The sequence below is a fragment of the Syngnathus leptorhynchus genome, chromosome 8 (assembly GCF_054491065.1).
Source record: "Syngnathus leptorhynchus isolate UIUO chromosome 8, UIUO_Slep, whole genome shotgun sequence".
Taxonomy (NCBI): Eukaryota; Metazoa; Chordata; class Actinopteri; order Syngnathiformes; family Syngnathidae; genus Syngnathus; species Syngnathus leptorhynchus.
Window position 1 is genome coordinate 1,529,496 of NC_141202.1, and position 23,739 is coordinate 1,553,234.

The 23,739-nt window shown below is 45.0% G+C and overlaps 1 protein-coding gene across 5 annotated transcripts in view; it reads right to left on the minus strand.

The window, feature by feature from the left end:
• Positions 1-820: 820 nt before the first annotated feature.
• The window catches only part of mef2d (myocyte enhancer factor 2d), a 36,726-nt gene continuing 13,807 nt past the window's right edge, over positions 821-23,739 (minus strand). The window contains exons 2-13 of one of the 5 annotated variants that reach the window (XM_085918222.1): positions 17,434-17,699; positions 14,022-14,225; positions 10,684-10,821; positions 10,433-10,570; positions 7,786-8,023; positions 7,210-7,266; positions 5,777-5,961; positions 5,597-5,623; positions 5,141-5,258; positions 4,180-4,333; positions 4,009-4,071; positions 821-3,120 (exon numbers count right to left, since the gene is read on the minus strand). In XM_085918222.1, the coding sequence (XP_085774348.1) occupies positions 2,736-3,120; positions 4,009-4,071; positions 4,180-4,333; positions 5,141-5,258; positions 5,597-5,623; positions 5,777-5,961; positions 7,210-7,266; positions 7,786-8,023; positions 10,433-10,570; positions 10,684-10,821; positions 14,022-14,225; positions 17,434-17,487 (1,761 nt within the window). In that variant the 5' untranslated portion in view covers positions 17,488-17,699 and the 3' untranslated portion in view covers positions 821-2,735. The remainder of the gene's footprint in view (positions 3,121-4,008; positions 4,072-4,179; positions 4,334-5,140; positions 5,259-5,596; positions 5,624-5,776; positions 5,962-7,209; positions 7,267-7,785; positions 8,024-10,432; positions 10,571-10,683; positions 10,822-14,021; positions 14,226-17,433; positions 17,700-23,739) is intronic. The other 4 variants (XM_085918218.1, XM_085918220.1, XM_085918219.1 and 1 more) reach the window with 4 other exon arrangements.

The following is a 23,739-nucleotide window of genomic DNA, read 5'->3' on the forward strand; positions in this document are numbered from 1 at the left end:
CCTCGCTTACTTGTGCGTCAAAACAACGTGCGACGTTTAATTCATAACACAACCCAAAAAAAAAAAAAAAAAAACCCCAAACAAACAAAAAGATATTTATAGAATATTGATCAAATAAAAACTAAGCTACACAAAGAAAGTTTTCATCACGTCTATGTCCTCATCGTGATGATGATAATTTATATTCATCATAATAATATCACCATAAAAAAAAAACAGACTTGTCACCAGCACGAATGGACACCGGAAAGTGAGCGTTTTAGCTTTGGTGGCCTGCATGTGGAAAAAATGTTGGAGTGTTTATTCCAAATCCTTCATACCCATCTAAAAATCCATGTACAGCAGTTTATTTCTAAGATTTGATTGAACTGATTCTACCAAAAGTGACACTATGAGTTGAAACATATGAGTCATCCTTGTCTTACTAGTTAAGACAAATAGCGATATGGATTATGGATATCAAGAACCTGCAAAATAAAACGCTCAAATTGCTTTCCATCGCAGGCGGAGTTTGAAGATGATTGTCTTTTAGTGATTATGGCGCCCCCTACAGGGAGCGCACAGATAACAACCAAGTCGCGTATGGCTTGAGGCAGACTCCCTCCCACCCAACAGAATCAAACGCCGCAGGAAATCAATTGAAAGTCGTTCATTGTCCCAATAAATAGTCTTCAAAAACAAAGAGGTGCAGTCCTAACGTTTCCTTGGTGGCTGACTGCATTGCCATGGCAACACAAAGAGTTTTTTTTGAAGTGGGCTTGAATACAGTGAGATGATAAAAAAAAAAAAAAATCTTTTAATGGTATTTTCAAAGTGTTGATTGACAGGAAAAAAGTGTGTGTGTGTGTGTGTATGTTGTGAAATATAGTGGGAAAATGACATATTTGCAAATATAAAACTTTTTTTGACCCCCTGCCTCTTTATCTACTTTTGTAGATTTAATGTAGCATTTAAGGGGCAGTATTTGGAAATGTTTGCGTATTTTAAAATGAGATAAAACAAAGCAAAAAAGTAATGCATACAGAAGTAGTAGTATGCTAAATTAAATTTAAAAAAAAAATCAAAAAAGGAAAACACTCAGCATAAATACTGTATAAGATATTCTTTATAGAAGTATAACTTGATATATATTATATATAACTATAACTACTATATAGATATATTTATATATCTATCTATATCTATCTATATAGTATACACACACACTTTTTTTTTTTTTCCCTTTTTGATTTTTTTTTTTTTTTTAAAAGGACATGCATCACAACTGAAACTTTGGGGGAAATAGCTGCAATCGATTCTTATAAAACTCCTAAACTTGTCACCACTGAAACCTCCAATCACTTCATCATCTAATGGTAGAAGGTCAAAAAGGATACAAACACGTGGACGGATGGAACCTTTGCATTGATATGTGTGCACGTGTGTCAAAAAGTGCGCTCCAACATCGAGTCCCTTTATCTGCCTCTATAGCGCCCTCTGTTGCATTGTCGACAAACTACACTTTTATATCGTGTACGGTACACGCTCACACACACGCACACAGCCGTAAAGAATGATTAAAAAAAGGAGTTCCGCTGAGAATCGTTTTTTTTTTTGTTGTCCTTACTTTCTGCCAAATACTGAGCTCATATGTACAATCCCTGTGGTGTGCACACGGTCACCGTCATCTACTATTATTATTATCAATAACATGATTCAAACTTGTCACACACACACACACACACACACACACACACACACACACACACACACGCACACACACACACGCGCGCGCGCACACACGCAGTTTATGTACAGCCCCCAAACGCGGTTCACTTTGTGCGTTACTACGCGCACAAAAGTCTCATCATCCTCCCTGATTCTGTTGTCGTGGCAACAAATCATTCCAATTAATGCCTGTTTCCCTGCCCCCGATTTGCCGACGAATTATTGGATAAATAAAATCACATCCCTGCTGTCAATTGGTGTTGACATGATTTAAAAAGAGGCAGCAAAACCACGTGACGGTTTTCTCTTCTCTGATTGGTCCGGCAAAGCAACAGCTTGTGGCCAATCAGAGAAGAGAACAATGATTTTTAAAACCAGCTCATTTTACAAACCGCTGACAAAGTGTGAAAGCAGCCCAAGAATCAGGGGTGTCATCAGTCTGGGGGGGAGGGGGGGGGGGCAGTTTTCCATCATTGGCTTGATCAACTCTGGAGATGGATGGATGGAGACACGCAAGGCATGCTGGGAAACCGCATGACCCCTTTGTGTGTTTTTTTCCCCGTGGTGCTGTCCCGAGTGAAAGAGACAAATATTATGAAGTCGACCCGTGATGACAAAAAGTTGGGGACATTTGTGGTGTGACTTTCGAAAGACCCTAAAAATGCTCTAAAACCTTTCCAGGTAAACGTAAGTTTTGAATGCCGGCTTGCTCAGTCTTTCTTTTTGTACAACTTGCTGGTCACGGGTGTTTGACTGAAATCCAAATTGTGAAAAAAAAAAAAAAGAAAATACTGAACTATTCAAAACTTCAAAAGTTCAGAGGTCAAATTATAGCATTCTAGGTTCTTCCTGACAAATCTCCCCCAATTTTTTGGTGAGTTGTGTATGTGAATGTGTGCCCAAGTGTTAAGCATGCTTATGTGCGTATGTGAAGTTCTGGGGCTGGTGTGTATAGTAATGGTTTTTTTTTTGGGGGGGGGGGCAAGGGCCTCAATTGATTCTGTCCGGCCCGGCATGGCACCGGCACTTTATGTGACCCACGTATCCAACCTCATCCTCTTGACGTTTTCCTGCTCCGGAGGCTCGGTGGAGGCGGGCCGCAGCAGCATCATGGTGGGTTGCTGGGCGCCGGGCTGCTGGTGGAGATGGAAGTCCGGACCCCCGCCGCCGCCGCCCCGACCGTCGTCCCGGTCGCTGCCGTCGTACGAGCTGCCGTTGCTGCTCAGGCTGTCGACGGGAGAGCGGCCCTGGACGGTGGAGGAGTACGACGGCACCACCTGCCCGTGGACGCCGCCGCCCAAGGTGGGGCAGGGAGTGCTGCGGTCCCGATTGGGCGACACGGGCTCCGATTTGATGTTGACGTGAGGGTTGGTGTTGACCGTCAAGGTGCCCTGAGGGAGGGGAGCCATCGGCCTGTAGGGGGCAGCAGAGAATAGAAAATTAGTGAGACAAGAAAGTTAGCCTGAAAAGTACATTACATTACTGATTTAGATGGATTTTAGAAGTAACTAGGTTAGGAACTAGGATTTTAAATGCAGCTAAGTTAGACAACAAGTTGCATTTGTTTGTTTCATAAAATGTTTTCTTTGGAAAAGTACACATTTTGAGAGAAAAAACGAACAGAATTAAATCATTAAAAAAATACAAACAAGTCTTGGAGAAAATAAAGAAATGTTCTTCCAAGAAAAGAAAAAAATAATTTTAGAATTAAATCATTTTAATCAGGTATAGTTGAGATATTGGAAGCACAAAATTCACAAGCCATGCCTCAGCATCCAAAAATAAGTGCTACCTTTCACGCAATAACTTTTAACGAAGGCACATCGTTTGACACTGTCAGGACTCTTTTTTTTTTTTTTTTCCCACCCTCATGCCTGCAGCTCCACGTGACGGACGCCAATTTCACCCTGCCAATTAGCGGCGGTGGCCGCCGGAGGGAACCTTCTAATATGTCACATCAGCGGCTAATATCCACTCGTTTGCTGGCATATGCACACGCGCGCCGCGCCACGCCACGCCGACCACCTCGATGGATGACGGCGGGCAAAAAAAAGCTCCAAGTCAGCGTGCCGGTGACAGTGATGGAGTTCAGAGCGGCGGCTTAGCTCCAACGCTAACGACATAGCCGGGAGCAGTCGCGCTACCCACAATGCTTTGCGGTGACAGAAGTGACGTTATCATAACAGATTTTTACGATATTTTTTTTTAAATTGCTTTTAACAATATAGAGGCAGGTCAGAATTTCAGTGTAATACCGGTTTACGCCACAACAACACAGCGGAGACAAAGACGAGCCTTCACCTGAGGTTAGCAGCAATGTTGGAGTTAGCCATCTCTGCGCTCTGTTTGTCTGAACCCCACATGCTGTGGAAACAAGCGGTGGGGTGGGTGTCATCGATACAGCCAAAGATGGCCGCCTGTTCTTGAAATCCTAACCCCAAAGCCTGACCCGAGTCCAAGGCAAAAACTTACACTAGGTTGGTGAGCGACGCCAGGCTGATGGGCGGCGCCGTCTGTTGCTGGGTGACTGTCGGCTGCTGTTGCCAGGCAGCCATGTTGCCGGGCACCAGGCCCGCCGGCGTGAACGACTGCAGGGCCGTCAGGTCGGCGCTCGTCAGCTGGTACTCTGAAACAAACGCCAGCGCGCCGGACGTCAATACACGGCGGCGGCGGCGCTGATCCATATTCATCGTCGTCTTCATATCATATTCACGCTCTGGCTTTGAAGTAGCTACAAAGTGAATATTCATCCGCTGCCGGGAGGCGCCCGAGATCCTTGACGACATTATTCATGTTTTTTAAACGGGCCTTACTCGGCGGGACGCTAGCGTTACCTAGCGCCGCTCGCGGCGGATGGCCACCCACCAACACGGGCTTAATGGGAGCAAGTAGCACTTGAAACACTCCATTCCAAAGCGCAACCCTTGTTTGAAAGAGTTGAAAGAGTGAGAAAGATTTCAAAGTCTAACCTTGGTTTGAAACCCTGATTTGCAACTTGGGCGGGATAGAAGCTAACCTGGCTAGCATAAGCATGGGAATCCCAGTTGAGGGAGCACACGGCGATTGACTCAACGTGACGCCCGCGTTAGCCGCTGGAGGCACATTCGGCGGGCGGGGATGTGGGTCAGCTGCTTACTGGAGCAAAACAGCCACTTTCCTGTTTGCGATGCTCGGCACGCTTTCATGTCAAAAGTTCGCCGCCAATTAAACATGCGCTCAAAGCTTTTGATCATGGCTGCATCTACATTGGAAATAAGATTGATTTAAATAATCATAAATACATAAATAAAGTCGTGTTGGACGAGCTAGCTCCTGATTTACTAAATATGATTCCAAAATATTCCTTGACGTTTAACTACAATCAAATAGATTTCTTTTTTTTTGTTGTTTTGCATTTTAATGTTAGCTTTGATGGGAAAAAAAAAGGTGTTACCAGTGTTGTAAGCCGTCTGCATGGCGGAGAAGGGCGCCAAGAGGCTGGGCGTCGCCACGGAAACCACCGGGGTGGTGAGGGGGTGCTGCACTTGGGAGCTGCCTAGCCGCTGAGCATTCTGGGGAAACACAAAACACAACATGGCTGAGGCAGAGATTGACGCTAGCTGTTAGCTTAGCAAATACGGCACACCGCATGCAAATGGTTCGATTGTATTTTCATTCCTATCGCCTCTTCCGAAATGAACAAGCTGGCTGAGACGTTCACAAATTGTGCAAATTGTTATCACGGTCGGTCGCTGTTGTGAAACGTGCGAGACATGCCATGCTCTTGTATCCAACTTTATGAAGTACGGCCGCACGTAACGAGCGCGATCGGGTTGGTGACGGGCTCGTGCACGTTCATGCGAGTCGTGTTCAAACACAAACGGGACATGGACGAAAGCTTTTCATTCACCTCGCTGACCAGCTCCAGCTCTTCTGTCTGCGCGGGAGGCGGGAGGAAACAGTAATGTCAATCAAGCGCGGCCAAAATGATTGACAGCTTTGATTGAAAATAAAAAAGTGTGTCTGTCGTCCTGATTCGGCAAATCCTTCATATTGTGTGTTGTTTGGATATTCTTTTCTTGTGTCTCACCAGCTGCATGAGGCTCTTTCCACCTTGCGAGGTGATGACCCGCAGGTCGGGTTTGCGAGCGCTGACCATCTGAGGACTGGCAGGAGGCGGGGACTTGGCTGGAACCACTTTGACCAGGTTGCCGTTGTTGCCATTGGAGACGGACAGCAGGCCTGGCGAGGCCCGGGCGCTAATGTAGCCGTTAGCTAAGAGATGCACAAGGACACAGATTGTTCATTTTAAACAATCATCTCAACTAAATACAAAAATAATAATTCCAATGAAAAATATGTAAACAAATAACTAAAACGACGCTGGCTTGGTTGTCATGGTTACATCCACTATGAAGTATTTGGATTAAAATTGAAATCAGTTGCGGGGGGGGGGGGTGGTGTCACAGATTTGGTTGTCACAGTAATAATAAACACACACGAGTGTGTGTAAGATAACTGAGAGAGGTTCTCCACGACACCGTTTTCTGATGACAGTGGTGACATGTGACTCTGCTCATTGTCAATCACACGGAGTCCACCTGTCCATTATGAGTGTTTGTGTTTCTGTGTGCATGCGTAGAGTCCACGTGGTGGCGATGTGGTGACTCTGGACCGAGGAATGTTGGGAATGGCGTCTGACGTCAATGTGGATGTTCCCGAAGAGTCGCGACACAACAGCTGAGAGTGTCGCACACGCACACGCACTCAGGCACACACGGGAAAACGATGGAGAAGCATTAGCAGACCACAAGAAGCTTCTGCATGTGGACAGTCACCTGAGCTGCCATTTGACTGGATGACGTTTTGGATTTCAACACATGATGTAGATAAAGGCCCATCCAAAAAAAGACTAACGTCAATCCCCTAACAGGTTGGAAACCATGGAAAAAACAAATCGGCAACAGAGAGACGAAAGTGTACACCCCCCCCCCCCCCGAAGGAAAACAAGAAGATATCTGTTAGTGCTGGCACTGTATGTGCCGCTAATGGGCTTTAAGGGGGAAGCTCTGGCCAGCGTCAAAGTCACCTCTGAGGAGCGCCAAGATCGGCGACGCCGGGGCTGGAGATGAGGGGCAACAGCTGAGAGGGGCCCCGAGGGCGGGTTGGGGGGGGGGGGGGGGGCAAGAACACAAGACGGGTGTTGCCTGTTTTATTTGTCGCAAGGACGTTTTGCTCTCAGCTGCTTTGCACAATAAAGTCTTGACGGACAAAGAGACGAGTTGAATTGCTTTCATGACCTCGCTCAGGAAACAAAAAACAAAGCGCTGATATCAGCTGGCTGAATAACAGATATGAAAACACACCACCCAGTGAATGCACAAGTTCAAAAGATCACTTTCACTTCTCCGAATCAAAATGTTCTTTGGCCGCCATATTGTGTCTTCTGGACTGTGACCTTCAGCTGTTGTCTGTCAACACCATTCGTACGTACGTGCGTGCGTGCGTCGAGATTTTACTTACGGACTGGACTCGGGCACGCTCCGTTGGAGTTTCCCAGATCTCCTATGAGGAGTGCACCTGCGGAGGACGACACAAAACCACAGCGTCATTCATTTGTGCAGCTCAATAAGATCAAAATATGATAATCGGCTCAAGTATGCCAGTTTCAACAAGCAGAATTTCCGGTTTTAATAAAGTGGAGGCAAAATGTGTTGGGAGGTCATGTACGGGTAAAATGTTATAAAAGACAAGGGGGGGGGAGTAAACAAACATATTTTGGGAGGTAGAAGTTGTTGGTGGCGCACAGAGGAGCCGTCAATCAAATGGTGTGGGCGGCACTTCACAGCCGGCTGTTGTTTTTGAAGAGGCTTTTGTTTTGTCGCTCCTTGGCTTGATGATGTTTCCGCACGTACCGAGCTCGTCAGTCAGCAGCGAGCATCAAAAGACCTTTCTGTCAGCGCGCCCAACTTACAAAAGTTTCAATTAAAGCAGTAACGGTCGGGCCCTCCGCACCCCCGCCTAGATCGACTTTGAAGGAAATGAAATACATTTTTCGAATTTCAAGTTCTTCACAAAAAGGAGAAAACGTCGTCGTGCCTGCGCTGGCGGGTCGCTGCGGCAGTCCCGGCGAGACGCTGTTCCTCTGCAGGGCGGGCTGCTGCGGTGAAAGCAGGCGGGGGTCGGAGAGGGCGGCGTTGATGAAGGAGGTGGTGGTGACCAAGGTGCCGCCCGGGTTGTTGCTAAACTGGAGGGTAGCCGGTTGCCCCGGCGGGGCGCTCTGATTGGACACCGGCACCGTGACGGGGATGGAGAAGGTCGGCTGCGGGACGGCGGCCTGGTGGGAAAGACACACAGGAGAGGGGCGGGGTTTAGAAAGTGGCTATGTTTACAAATCCAATCATCACAATAAGAGAGAGCTGATCAAATTAGCTTGATTAGCTTAGCATCAGCGAAGCAAACAAGCCTGAAATGGCGGAAAACGGTCACGCCAAAACAAAGTCGGCCCGAGTAATGAAATCTACTAGCTCCTTCCCTAGCTAATTTTAAAAGCTAACAGTATATGCTAATGCTAAAGACCGCCATATTCCAGTGTTATCAGTGCCGAGCTACTGATAATGCTAAAGCTAGTGACATGTCCTAGCATTTAGCTTGCATCCCGCAGTTACTAATGCTAACACCCACCAGTTGCCTTGCATTCCACACTGTGAAACAGATATAACACTAAAGCTAAAGCTACGGGCTAATGCTAAATCTCATTCCATTGACAAAGTTGTGAAATATTTGAACATTTTACACATTTTGAATGACACAAAACGATGACATTATTTTGAACTGATACTATACACGCACACAGTGATGGTGGAGTCCATAAAATGAATCTCAACAACCATTTTGGGTTGTCCTGCAAGGTGACCCACTTCTCAGTGAAAGCAGGACTTCTATATAAATAGAATATGGGCCAAAGCACCCGAGTTCTGGGCTCTGTACGGCCCGGGACCCAGTTTGACTTGAAGGAAGGAAGGAGCGGGCATGATATGTTAGCATTAAGCTAGCAAAAGGAATTCAATAGCTTTTGTTTTATTGTCTTTCGGTGACTTTCCTGGCTTTAGCTGCGGTATCAAGCATGGAGTGACAGTAGTGCTGCGGTCTCGGTTTCAGGCGTCAACTCATAAAAGCGCTCAGGGTGACCGTGCGAGTTCGTTCACCGGCGACCAATCGCCAGCCCGGCAGTTAGCCAACTCGTAAAAATCGAACGGCGCTCATTAAGGTGACGTTAATGGTGTGATTGAGCGCCGGGGATGTGGACATCAATGGAGGTGCGAGGCGGAACCCGAGCCGGAGACGGAGCCGGTTCGCGACCGGAGCGCCGTGTCCAGTCGGGGACGTTTCCATGGCGACCGCACGCCAGCCCTATGAATAGCATCACCTCTTCACAGTAGGAAGGCGTGAACCTGAGGTATTAAATTGAGTTATTAGGAAAAAAAGGTGTGTTTTCCTTGCCGGTGGTTGCCATGACGACAGCGGTGACAGCCCAGGATGTCATTAACGCAACTCTCGCAACACCGCGTGATTATTTTTATAGCACGCGTGACGATTTGCCTCGCTGTCATGAATATGCCGCATGAAGTTGAGTATGGATTGCCAGGATTTATTACTTTTAAGAATTAGAGGCACGACACTGTTTTGTAAAGTCCATAAACTCACAAATATGTCATATTATTCATCATTTATGATGAATTTAAAAATTGTAAAAATACACTGATAATTGTATTTGTTTTTTACTGACTTTTTATTCTATTCATTTTCCTTTTAACTTATAAATCCTGTTCATTAACTTGATCTATTTTGCCTGTATATTTGAATCATCATAATACATTGAACAAAATAATGATTATTTGAGATTTTTTTTCAATTTGAATTTATTTAAACCGTTAGTTCTATATGTCGTGCACATGCCAAACATAATGTGGCAACACACTCCACAAACATGGCTGACATGCATGGCGCGCCACAGAAATGCTAAGCAAAAGAATATATTTGACTCATATTTTATTTCCATTGATTTAAAACTTGCCCATCTTGCTTGAGCGTCACATTTTTTTTGCACCACTGTAATTTCCAACTGAATGCATAATGCCTTTCTGACTGTCCTGCCTTGGGGGAGGTCTCCGTCTCTCACACACACACACCATTAGCATTAGCTGATGTGCTGGTGAGTATGGAAAGCCGTTTGAGCGTAAAGGACAACTTTGGCGTACTAGCGCTTGACTCACATTGCTAGCAGTAACATTGCTGTCATTAACTAGTGCATCCTTTTGATTGGCGCTCATTTAAAAGCAGTTACGAGGAGAGTGAAAAAGTTTGAAAAGTAAAGAAGTCAAAATAGCTGATGAAAGAAGAATCCACGAGACTTTCAAAACATAAATCTCATCAAAATACTTTCAAACTATGTATGGGAAATGGGATTTTAATACTATGTATGGGAAACGGGGAGTTGGCGTGATGTGGGCGGGGCTTATTCTAAACCAGTCGAGGTTTGGACCACTTTTGAATCAAACGGCTTCCCATAGGTGAAGGTTACGTGGACCGGGAAGAAGGAGGCGTGAGGATGGTGAATGCGAGTGCTCTGTGAGTACAAGTACAGCCGCCGCCGTCAGCAGCCCGAAGAGGCCAAAAGGTGGGGGAAAGGGGGCGGGGTCAAAAGGGGCGGGGGGGTACACAGCGGAGGCGTGGCGGTACTCACTGACAGCCTATAGTTGCGCATCATTTTATCAAACTCCTCGTCAATTTTTTTGTACTTCTCCTCAGTGCGCGGCGTGAGCGAGAAGGGCTCCTCGGGGTCCGGGCTCTCAGAGTCCCGGTGCTCTTTCTTGTTCAGAGCCTTGGTTGGCCAAATAGAAAAAGGATAGGAAGAAGAAGAGGTGGATAGAGGAGGAGGGAGAGGAGGAGGAGGAGGAGGGTTAGAGACGGTGACACAGGTGCGAGTGTACTCACGCCGTAGCGCTTGAAGAGGGTATCCAGGTCGTCCGTCTTGTTGCGGTACTTGTCGTCGTTTAACGGGCTTTGGTCGATGGAGTCGTCGCCGTCGGGCTCGGGGCTGTTGCAGCCGTTAAATGATTTCTTTCGTAAAGTCTGAAGGGGGGCGGGGGGGACATTTGCATAAACACACACACGCACGTGTCATCAAAAAAAAAAGGTGACAGCAGCATTTTTGAGATCTTTTCGCAAGTCCACGACAACAAGTCTGATGTTAGCTTGGGACCTGATCCTCAATACGGAGGATTGGCTCAACCCGATTTGACGCCGAGCTAAGAAGCTTTGCGGACGGGAGAAACGGCGGGAATCGCCGTGACCGGCCGAGAAATCGATGAGCAAAACTGTCAAATGAGGAAAATCTGCCAACTTGCTACAACGACAAAAAAAAACCCAAAAAACTTTAGTAAGTATGAATTTGCACATTCAAAAAGACAGTAATAATGCCATTTGTTATTGCCTTGGTTCCATTTGAAGATCTCGAGAGTGGCTTATTAACTCCAGTGCAACATTTTTTTTTTTTTGAAACCAAATATGAAGGTTTAATATTAAAAAGAGAGCGTCCTGGAAGATACATAAAATGGGCACAAATAGCACAATGAGAGCTGGAAGCGACGCACGCGCGTGTCGTGTCCCTTTAAGGACATCGAATGGACGTCGGAGGAAGTCGGCCAGTGGAACGTTTGTACACACAACACAAAAGCTTTTGTCGTTCAACAATTTAGAATGAAGTGCTATTTCCTATCATTTGAACTTTCCAAGGTAAAATAAATCTCGGAATGGTGTCGCAATGAATTGAAACGAAACATCTTTTGAAATAAAGATTGCATTCCACTACACTGTCGATTTCAATTCCATTAATTGTTGACCACCACCTTTCTTAACCCCCCCGCCCCCATCTTCCGTCTTCATCTCCTTCTTCTATCCATCCATCCATCTGCCTCCCTTCCTTTCTCCTCGCTCGTCTATTCATGGGAGGCCTTTTCTCATTGTGCTCGCCTTGCCTTCCGCCGCCGCCGCTCTTTTCTCCTCCTTCTCTCGCCCTGATTGGGATCTGCAGCCGAGCGGATTAACACGTTGTGGCAGCGGAGGCAGCCCGCCCACACACACACGCGCACACACACACACACACACACACACACACACACACACACACACACACACACACACACACACACACACACACACACACACGCACAATGTGCGCATATGTGCTACCTCTCACTTGACTGAAGGAATGTCGAGCTGTGTGATGAATATTGCCACACGCACACATACGCACACGTACACAACACACACACTAAAGTGCTTCTAAGCATACAGGGGAGAAATGGTCATATGCACTATGACCCGCACTAAGCTGAGTGTATTTGCGTGTGTGTGTGTGTGTGTGTGTGTCAGCCTGCGTGACTACATCCACACTTCATAATTTATAGTCAAAAGCACTCGCAGAGAGGCTCACGGAGGCACTGAGCGAGAATGCGAGCGAGTGCATTTGGTGACCGGCCAATTATCCTCGCCGACGTCCTCTGGCCGCAGATTAAGCCCAATGTAAATCGTATAATTAAGTCACGCCGTCCCAACCGGGTCGGGCCGAGCCTGGGTGACGCGGTGACTGCCTGCGAGAAAAAAAAAAAAAAAAAAAGCTTCCAATGACAGCTGCCCGGCGAATCTAACGTCTTCGTGTCCACTTTCGCTTAAGCTTTATCGATGTTAAGCTCTGAGGCTTGGCACTTCCTGTCAATTTGTAATTTTTATTTTATTTTTTAAAGTCCAATGATGACCTCATTGCGTCGGAGGGACAACCGAGGACAAAGTCACTGAAAGCATCGCCGGTGTGTGTGTGACTGTGTGCGTGAGGTGCCGGCGGGGAGGGGACGTCGAGGGGGGGGGGGGGGGGGTTTCGCAGCAGCATAGCATAACGTAGCAATAGCTTAGCACCGGGGAGGGATGCTCCCGTGTAAAGGATGTACACAAACACACAAGTGAGACGCACACCAGGTTTGAATATTGTATGAGACGCTCTCTGGGGCCATGGAAGAGCGTGCAAAACACACACACACACACACACACACACACACACACACACGCAAAAACACACAAATGAACACAAGCATAAAGAGGAAGAAAGAGACAAGCGCAACACATCCACACACTGGAAAAAAACAAACACACACACATGTATGCACACAAACAGGACCAGTGGAGCTTGAGCTGATGTGGCCCGGAGCTGCCCAACGCCCTGCGACACACACACACACACACACACACACACACACACACACACACACACACACACACACACACACACACACACACACACACACACACACACACACGCACACACACACACGCGTGCAGACTTTAAGAGCCATCTGCAACTGCAGCAACAGCCTACAGAAAGCTTTACTGCTGACACTATGAGACAGAAAGATGGAGTCCAGATTTTACTCACTGACCTTATAAATTATCAATCAAATAAGGAATCAATAAGATGATGAGCTCGACACATTAGTTGCGTCCAGTTGCAAATTTGTGATCGGGTACAATACACGTACGTGCAAGTCAGAGCAGGTCAGTGTGGGAGCGTCCGGGTGTGAGTTATGGCCAACAGCAGCTCCTTGCATGTGTTTTCACACTTTTTTGTTTGGTGTTTTTGGTCTGTTTTTCTTGCTCAATAAATGGCTCGAAAGTGCTCAAATGGCTCTGCTCGAATTAAAAAAAAGAAAAAATAATAATCATCTAAATTGAACTCATTTGCTTTACTGGTTTCATTTCATTCAGGCGGCAGCATATCTGAAACTCTCTCATAACAAAAACAAATAAATGGCCCACAACAGTCTAAAGTGTGTCAAAGTATAACATCTCGATGGAATGACAAGCTGAGCTAAATTTAAATCCGGCTCGTTAGACCAAATTACCGAAATTTGCTGCACGAGTCTCTGAAGATCATCCTGCAGGTGCGAGGTGTGTTAAAAGTACAACAATAGCGATTGTTATCTTTTCGTAACATTTCCCTCTTATTTCATTCTTACGGCGAACATCAAACGACGAGAAAAAAAAAAAAATCCCGCAGACGCAACATCTACCAAAATGACGTCGCGCCTTTCCTTTGTCCATGTTGCGTTGGCCTCCATCCCGAAAAACAAAAAAAAATTCAGCTTTGACCACACCTGAAGGATAATTATTGGTGACGCAGGAACAGGCACAATCAAACCAATTACGCCATTATAGCCAAATTACCATCAAACGGAAAAAAGACGCAAAAAAAAATGAAAGAGCCAGAAATGAAACGTTACCTCGATGATGTCAGCGTTGGTCCGGCTCTCGTGCGGCTCGTTGTACTCGGTGTACTTGAGCAGCACCTTGTCCATGTCGGTGCTGGCGTACTGGAAGAGCTTGTTGGAGTGGTTGAAGATGATGAGGGCGATCTCGCAGTCGCACAGCACGCTCAGTTCGTACGCTTTCTTCATCAAGCCGAATTTCCTCTTGGTGAAGGTCACCTGTCGAGCAAACGGGACAGTCGGAGAATTTTTTTTTTCAGACTTCTCTACTGACTCAATTGAAACAATGTGGGGCTCAAAGCTTTTGATTGACAGGCGTAAGCTTTATCCACAGGATTGCAGATGATCCCGACAGGTCTTGTTTACTCTCAATTTAACGCAAAGTACAATTTCAACACTTTTAATCACACATTACGCCATTCATTGCATCAGATTGCATTAAAGGGATGGGGGGGGGGTGTTTTGAGGCAACAGACTTGAGGACCGGCTGGCCAAACATGCTTCTCGTCTGCTGTCACGTTGACTATCCTCGTCACTTTCACACTCTGCCATGCTCTTTTCCACGCCAGCACTCTCTTGTTCGCTTACAAACATTTCTCAGAGCTCAGAAGGTGACTGTGAATGATAAAAGTGTGAATTATTTGAAATCAAATATTTCAGTCAACCAAGAGAAAAATGTAGATTTGGTTTTGTTTGGAAAAAACAGCAACAACAAAAAAAAAAAAGTTTGGCACTTAAGCTTATTTGGACACCCAAAACGGTTGTGGTGTCCCACAGGGCTCCGTTTTAAGCCTCTTTTCCATCCACAAACAGAAACTTTATTCAATAATACCAAATGTTGGGCATGTCTTCTTTGGCAGCCGATACAGACCTGCTTGTTTTGGTGCCACTTAACAATCTGCAATTTGATTGGCTGGAGCTTACTGTATGTGTGTGTGTGTACGCAAATCCACTTTGAGATGAGCTTCAGGTGAGGTTAAGTTAAGATGACTCTTGAGGAAATGAGTATGTCAACATGTCATTGAGTGTGTGTGTGATATGTAGATAGGCACGGAGATAAAGATGAGTCCTGGAGGGGAGGGGGGAGGTGAGATGAGATGATCGCGGCACCGTGTGATGAGGTGGGAAACGGGTTGGGGGGGGGAGTGGTTGCCCGTGGATACGACCCCGATATAATTTGATTTGTGGCAGCAGGAAGCCACGAGAGAACGAGGGCGAAAGGGGAGGAGGAGGAGTGAGAAGGAGGCATGACAGATGCTGCAACATGTCAGAGCAGCACAAGGATGGAAGGATGACAAGAGGAGAAAAGAGGAGAATGTGAAAGAAGGGACCTCACACCCAGTCGCTTCCGTCCTCCATTCCTTTATCTTATCCTTTCGTCTTGCCGTACATGTTTGGTTAACGAGAGCACATCGACAACGAGGCATTTGCAATCATCACGCAGAGAAGAGCCTCATCCATCTATCTATCTATCCATCCATCCATCCCTTTGTTTCAACTAAGGCACTTTGTTTTTCTCAGGTCCGATCCAGGACAAAGTAGCTGGACGTGTGCGAGGTGAAGAGCAGGTAACCAATGGCAACGGAATAAAGCGAAGAGGATGGAGAGAGTTTTTTTTTTGTGCATGCGAGTGTCTTGGCAGGGTTCTGCTCGCGTGGCAGATGGATGAGGAAAAGCACCACCGAGAGCCGGCGCCGACTCGTCCTTTTCCCGTAACCGACGGGTCGCTAGCGTTTGTTAGCGCGCAGGCAGGACTGGAACAGCAACAACATTAACTATGAGGAGTACTTTTTTTTGGGGGGGGACACACACACACACAAACTTCTTTTTTTTTTTTTTTTTTTGAATAATTTGTGTACACAAGGACCAAAATATATTAAATTAATAAAATGATAAAATTAAATAATTATAAAATTAAATAATTAAATCATGAAATTAAATATTAAATTAGATTTTACACGTTTTGGTAGCCATGTGACACAATATCTAGGACACATTAGCATGAACACAATGGAATGGCTAAAATTATCATTGAATGGCTATGACACACGAAAATGTCCCATATTTTATACCATCGTAAGAAATCGCATTTGGCCAGTGCTCCGCTGTATGTTTACCTTTCCAAAATGGGAATATTGGTTCCAAAAAAACAAACAAAACAAAAAAAAAAAAGCTAAAACCTAGCAATGCTTCACAATGCTTGAAATGTGCAATTGGAGATTCTGTCCCGCTTCCAGCCGGGCCTACACTGGCAGTGGCTGTTTTGTTTTGTGAAGCTTATGGAAGGGAACATCTCCCCAATCAACATGTAGGAGGGTGACGGGCGCTCATGTCCTCCGACATCCATTTGAATTCCTTTCACCGGCGTCACTCTTCATTAAGCTTCAAAAGATTTTTTTTTTTCAAATTGTCCTTGGAGAGAAGGTGGAAATATTCAATTCATCGTTGTAGCATCAAATATAGTCAAGTTCCAGCAGTTGAGACAATTCCTGTTTTATTCCTGCAATCCTGTGACTCAATCCGGCGACTTGGTCAAACTATCGACTAACCGCCGGCCACCTGATACGAGTTCCGGATCCATTAACCGGTCCACAAATAGCTCCGATTGCGTCGGAACAAAAATCCTCGGTGGCCTGCGGGCGTCATTTGCGCGCCTTTATGGAAATAAAACCTGCTGGGATTGATGAGAAAGAAATCAAAAGCCGAAAAAAAAAAAAAAAAAAAAGCAAGCGGCCTGGCTTTTCATTTTATTTACTTTCTTCTTCTTCTTCTCTTGTTATTGGCCGACTGCGGGCTGCTGGAGGTGGCCATGTCGAATCCATTACTCAACGTGCTCAATAGAGCGAAGAAGCCCATTTAGCCGGCGACTCGTCTTTGATGGATCATTTAGCCTTTTTAACCCAGATGACAATATGCACGCTCCGAGGACATTTTTCTTGTCAGATATCTTCTGGCTTTTTATTTCTACCAATTGGGAGAAAGCCCACCGCGACGTGTAAAAGAAAAAAATAAAGAAATAAATCCCGCTTTGATGTGATGTTGTGGTGATACTGCTGAGAGTATTGTTGTTCAAGCTACACGGGATGCCACAACAGCGCACACTCCTGTGGGAAATTTACATTCTGTTGCTATTATTTAGCCCTTTTGGAATTGCTTGGCTTATTATTATTCTTAGGGCCAAAGAAAGGCTCATTTTGAGCCATTTTGAAAAATGGCCACAAAAGGTGTCCAAAAGTCAGCCCTTGGTTTTTAATCGCTAATTTGCCTATGCTAGCTAACAGCCAATCAGCGTGAGCGATTGTCACTATTTAAACGCAGCCATTTATTTCGGATGTGTTCTTAATTTTATGAACCGTGACAAAACAATGACTTCTCAGCCATTTCGCTTTTTGCTTTGACCTTATTTTGGAAATCGGATGAATCTAACCTGTCTGTTGCGCTCATCGGTGATCCTCTGAATCTGAATCTTTTTCCTCCCCATGTTGATGTGGTGGCGGCGGAGGCGGCGGGGCGGGGGGGTTCAGGTGACGGCCGAATCTTCTTCCACTTCCCGCTGGTGCGTTTGTTGAAAGCCTTCCTGGCGGACGCCGTTTACTCGGTGGAGAAAGAAGAGAGGACGTTCAGATCATGGTCCTCGTCGGCCGGGCGGCTCATCCACACTGTGCCCTCGCCTTCACCTCAGCTGGCCGGCTCCTGGAAAACAACACACGGGCCGGGGAGTGGTGAGCGAGGGGGCTCGCTTTGCACACCGTGACCCACTTTAGCTACTACAAACAGCGTCGATAAACAAGAGAATAAATGAGGCGGCCATCAAATCAGCCGCACATGAAACAAGTTGAGCTGTGGGGGTGGAGGGAGGGAGGATGTTTGGGGTTGTTGCTACATGCAGAGCAGGAGGCCCTCGGCGGCCCGGCGAGCAGGGAGGCTGTGCTGTGTCAGCTTCATTAGAGGCATCACCGCCACATCACTGATCGGACGGTCGCCCACGGCAACCGGCTGCCCGGTCGGGGCCGCCTGGCACGCCGGCCAACGCAGAGATGACAGCGGCATTGGAGCCTTTTGTGTGTGTGTGGGTTTTTTTTTTTTGGGTTAATTCGTCTAGCCTTATTATTTGCTCTTTTTATTTTTGTTCTTGGAAAGAATCAATTATGACTTATAAAAAAAAATATATATATATATATATATATATATATATATATATATATATATATATATATATATATATATATATATATATATATATATATATATATATATATATATAATAATAAATAGAAATAAAATGATAAAAAAACGAAAAAAAATCTACTTTAATAACAATAAAAAAGAACTATGTCAGACACTAAATTGAAATAAATGCCAAAAACATGTGGAACAAGTCTCATTCCAGCCTACGTCTAAATAAACGGCGCCCCCGGCCAAGCACGTGTGTCGTAAAAGTTGGTGGTGAACATTGCTAAATTCCAAAGAAGAAGAACGCGTGCAGTGTTGGTGCAAAGTCATGAATGAATGAGAAGGCTGGGAACGCCGAGGGAGACCGAGGCTACTTTTGGGCGCCGTTCCTACTATTTGCGGCGGCGTTGTAAAAATAGCCGTCCATAAATAAAGACATATACGCAGGCAGGGGTGCAGACGCCACGCCACGCCAGCTCGCCGACATTGTTTGCCTACCTGCCGGCCGGCCTTCATTGTGTCATGCGGATGGATGGAGGTCAAATTCAATGGCTGCTACTCGATGTAAATACAAACAGATTTGAGCTCATGTTAGCCACGTGCAAATATAGCTTAATGAGCTCAAGCCAAAATATTGACATGGTTCCAGCTCATCAATTCAAGTTGTCATCTCAAGATGGCAACATTGCATCGTTCTTTCCCCAACCTCTTAAAACATCCAAGCGCTCAATCATGATTATGCTAATAATAATTTCAAATGGTGTTTGAAATTGCCGGTCATGACATTTCCTGTTTGTGCACGTTAAGAGTGGAAGCTTCTATTGTGTTTGAATTATGCACTGATGAGGAGGTGCGTCGGATTGGTGCTAATTGTTTTTCTGATGAACAACCGGAGGCCTGAACAACTACGGCAGAATGTCAAAATCCTCCGCAATATTCTTGGCTAATTTAGCACCTCTGCATCAATCAATCAATCAATCAATCAATAAGCACTTTTTTTCCCCTTGGAAAAAAATATTAATTACTAATATTAAGTATTATATTTTTGAAAATTTGTGATTTAAATAAGACGTTTTTATTTAAAAAATAAAAGTTGATTCTTGTACACTTAATTAAAAATATATTACTTGAACCTTTTATTTATTTATTTCATTTAAAAATTTTTCTCAAACCCATTTTACGGGAAAAAGAATCGCAATTTATTTTTGTTTTATTTTTCTTTTAAAATCTCATTAATATTGGAATTTCTTTCTTGAAGAAAAAGCCCAACCTTTTGTTGTGATATTAAGACTTTTTCAGGAAAAGAAAATGACTTAAATCTCGTAACATCCAAACTTATCTATGAATTATTCACTGATGAGAGGGAGGCAGGGAGTGCGGCAACTTGGCACTAATTGTTTTCCTGATGAAGAACCGGAGGCTAGAACATCTACAGCGAGGATGTCGAAACTGTCGGCAACATCTTAGTGAAATTCAGCATTCGGGAAAAATTCCATTTTTAACTCCTCTTCAAATGGTCGCCTCCCTTTCCGCTGGCACAGATTTGATAAGAGAGTTCAGAGGAGGATAATGAATTCTACCTGGATCACATCATTAGCGCGCTGCGGGTATTACAAAAAAAAAAAAAAAAAAAGGAGTAGGTGTTCCTAATGTCTTGCACATTCTTTCCAATGACACGCTCGCTGGCGGTTCAATCCACACGATAACAAGGTGAGTGTGTGTTATTCTCACACTCAGTGGCGGCTTTCGTTAGCTGAGGTAGCGTTCAAAGGCAATTCGCCGGGATTTTTCCTCGCATCAGAACATCCTTCATCCACTCGAGGTGGTCGAGTCGCAACCTTACTACCCTTAACAAGCGACCTCGAATGTTAAACAAGTGGTGTCGTGCCAGATACATAAACACATATAATTAGCACATTTGCGGAGGACCTAGATAGGAACCCTGGGGGATGCCCGACCACATGAAAAGTGGATTCTCTCAAGGGAATGTGGACATTTTGCGAGCGGATATAAAAGCAGACGTGACGCGGTGGCGCTCTTGAGGAAATGAAGAATATCTGAGGTGCAGCTACTTTTGATGAAAACTACATCGTCCCAGTAGACGGACTGGGCAGAAGAAGCAGTTGGCAAAAAAAAAAAACTCTCATTCCAGATGCTTCAGTGGGAATGTTCTTTGCTTTTCAACATTTGAAGTTTTGTCTCATGGACTTTTGACACCAACAGCATCAGATCACGACGGAGCAAAACGAGCCCAAATTAACTCCCAGACCTGTGTTTCTAAACAAGACAGATTACGCGATTAAAAATATTTTTCTGGTATCTGACTTTGAACTCTGAATGGGTCCAAAAAAAATACAATCTCAGGATATGGACAGTAGGGGAAGCAGTGGTAGCTACGATAGGATATTTTCAATTTTCTGAAAAGCTAAAAAGCAAAAGTAAGGAGAAGCTCAGGCAAGAGGGGGGCACGCTAGGTCGTTGCCTCGGTGCCGCCTGCCACACAGATTAGCGCTAAAAGAGCAGTTTGAGAATGTTGCATGGCGGCATCATTATCCCCGACATCTGTTGCTGCATTTCAAAGCTTCAATCTGCTCTCCGCCGCCGAGCTGAAGGGGCCGCGAGGGGTCTCGGCGCGACTAGAACATTCACTTGCCGCCATCACCTGCCGGCCGGAGGGGAGGTCGCCCGGATCGAGCCGGACGGCGGAGGTCAGCTAACGGGTGACCTTTACCGCCGACGAGCTGCCTCCGGCTCCCGCGTTCCACGCTGTTGTTATTCCCGGAGGCGGAAAATAGGTGACCGTGACACGGCCGAGTCAAAGCACAAAAATCACAGCTGTTTGGGTCGGCGCGCTACAACGAGATTTTACAGCACAAACATTTTGTCACGGTTTGTCGCTATAAAACAAATTGTTTCATTCCTACGCCAGAGACGGAAAGTGACATTTGCTTTCAACACAACAGGGCGGAACAAGTGTCAGGTGTCAAACTTCACACCCCTGTCCTTGTTTTTCCGCTATTCCTTTTTCACACAGTTGGGAACGCAAAAGGACATCGACTCCAGTTTAAGCAGCAAGGAGAGAATTTTATTGAAAAAAAAAAAAAAGCAAGCAATGGCAACGGGCAAAAAACAAACAAAAAAATTGTATTGAATAGGTTTATCTGGTTGCAAGCACTGTTGGTAGATGAAATATTTTTCTAAGGTAATAATTTACAAATATAATTTCTGGATGATAATTTACATTTTTATAATTTTTTTAATTGCTATAATAATTTAATATTATTTATTATTATTCTTTTATTTATTTTATAATAATTAAAAAAAGATTTCTCATTTTTATTTCCGATTTTTTTGGAGGCATTTTCTGTAAACGTGAGCTCAGTGTCCTTGCGGTTTATGGAAAGCTTTTAGCGCTCGCTAGGCGACGTGGTTGCCATCGGTGCCAAGTGCCAACTCAACAAACTGGACTAACACGCTCGCATTAAGGAAAAGACGCCAGCCAGAGACAATGACGCAAATGACAAAAAGCAGAGCAATACAAAAAAAACTTCTGACGGAAATGATGAATGCACAGCTTTGATTTGTTGTGCTTCTTATTTGGATCAAAACGTTCCGGAACAATTGTACCAATTCCAGATGTACCCAACACGACAACTACAAATGTCAGTCAGCTTCAGTATTTACAGGCGGTTGCCGTCTGGGGGGGGTCAGATCTGGTAAAAAAAAAAAAAAGTACTCAATGAACTACTGAAAAAGCCTAAAAAACTAAAAGTAACCAAATACTTGATATTTGATCACATGGCGAACCACCGCAGTTGCTCGGTGTCCATCTTTGCAGTGTCAACAAAGCTGATTTAGTGGTGGGAGCATCTAGGTGGAGGGGGGGGGGGGATATGTTGGCCAGGTATCTGAAAGATGCTTTTGAGCGTCCACGCTGCCAAGCACTGGCAGAAGAACATGATCTCACCTCTCTATCCCCCCTCTACCCGCAATCCACTTAACCAATCACGGGTGAGGCTGCAGAGAGAGGTGAGCCGTGTTGATGCAGTGCAAAGGAAAGGAAAGGAAGCCCAAGTGGAGTTGATTTGAAGGTTGCCTGGGATAAAGCCACAATGGAGAAAGCCGGGTAGCAACACCATGAGAGCTTTGCCATTGGTGGATTTTAACAATGCTTTCCACAAAACATGATGCTTGCTCCAATATATTTTTAGTCGAATAATTTTCACAGTGCCTTATCACGGAGCAATTTCCTTTTTTTCTTTTTCTTTTTAAATTCAACATTTATATTTTAAAAAACAAAATATTATTTGCGTATTTCTCCCACCATTTTTAGAAACCGATACGCTCTCGACTATCCGCGACAATATAGTCGTTTCATCAGCCATTCCACATGGACAGCATAATCAGTCAAGCAATTACGTCCTGCTTATTAATTTTTTTTGAACTAAATAAGTTTGTCCTGACGAAACTTTCCGGCATTGTCGTCGGGACGTTTGGCAAACCTCGGCGGTGCATCACAGGCCGATGCCGAAAAATGCTTTTGGTCGCATGACGAGCGTACGGCGACGATGTGGTTTGACCTGTCTGGTGACATTAACAACAGGAAGTAAAAGAAGCCTCCAGGGCACACCCATCACGCCGCTAAGTGCGACATCGTTGTGAAGTGGCGGAAGAATGACGGGGTTTACGGGATTGTTTCTGTTTTGGAACTTTCTCTTGTCACTGTGCTGCTGTTAGGCAACAATCTAGCCGTGCCAAGACAATTGAACCAACCTGAAGCATTCCAAAAAAAAACAAATGGAACAATTACGAGGAGGAGGAAAATATTCAAACTCATGAATCATGAGTCAATTTGTATCATGTGACAAGATGATCGTTTTTATTAAGAAATAAATTGGTGGTTGAAATGTACATTTCCGGCCTTCACCGCAAAGTGTAAGATGAATTTCATCTGTCATTCACAACGAACGAAGCATGCGCAAGACATTCAAGTCACAACAAAACAAGCTGGCACACAATTTGACAACTGCAACACCTTTTTGGCTCACGACCAACGCAAGGGGGGGGGGGTCAAAAAAGCCATTGTTGTCCAGATGAACTTTAAAACAAGCAGCCGCCAGCTGCTTGGAGACCGACCGGCCCGAATGACCGCTTTCTGTTAGCTTTGCTAGCCTAGCGTGCAGCGGAACTGCGTGAATCAAGAATGGCTACTAGTTATGAACTCTTGATTTATTGACTTGATTTATTTCCATTAAGAAAGTGAATTGAGTTGACTAATATCACTCATGATGTGGTGAACGCAGTTTTTACAGCTGACGATACGCTAACAAGTGTAGCATAACTCACTGAGGCTACGCTAGCATAACTCACACAAGGTGAATTAATCAATATGACTTCACAATGCAGGTTGGCATGGTGGCCAAAAAGCAAGACCGCGTATATTTATGTTGATTTTTTTAAAAGGTATATACAATGGTGTCTTGACAGGTGGCGGCCAGCCCACCAATCACGACGCTAGACACATTAATAGCCTCGCGAGTCAAAAGGGGAAACCAACAGG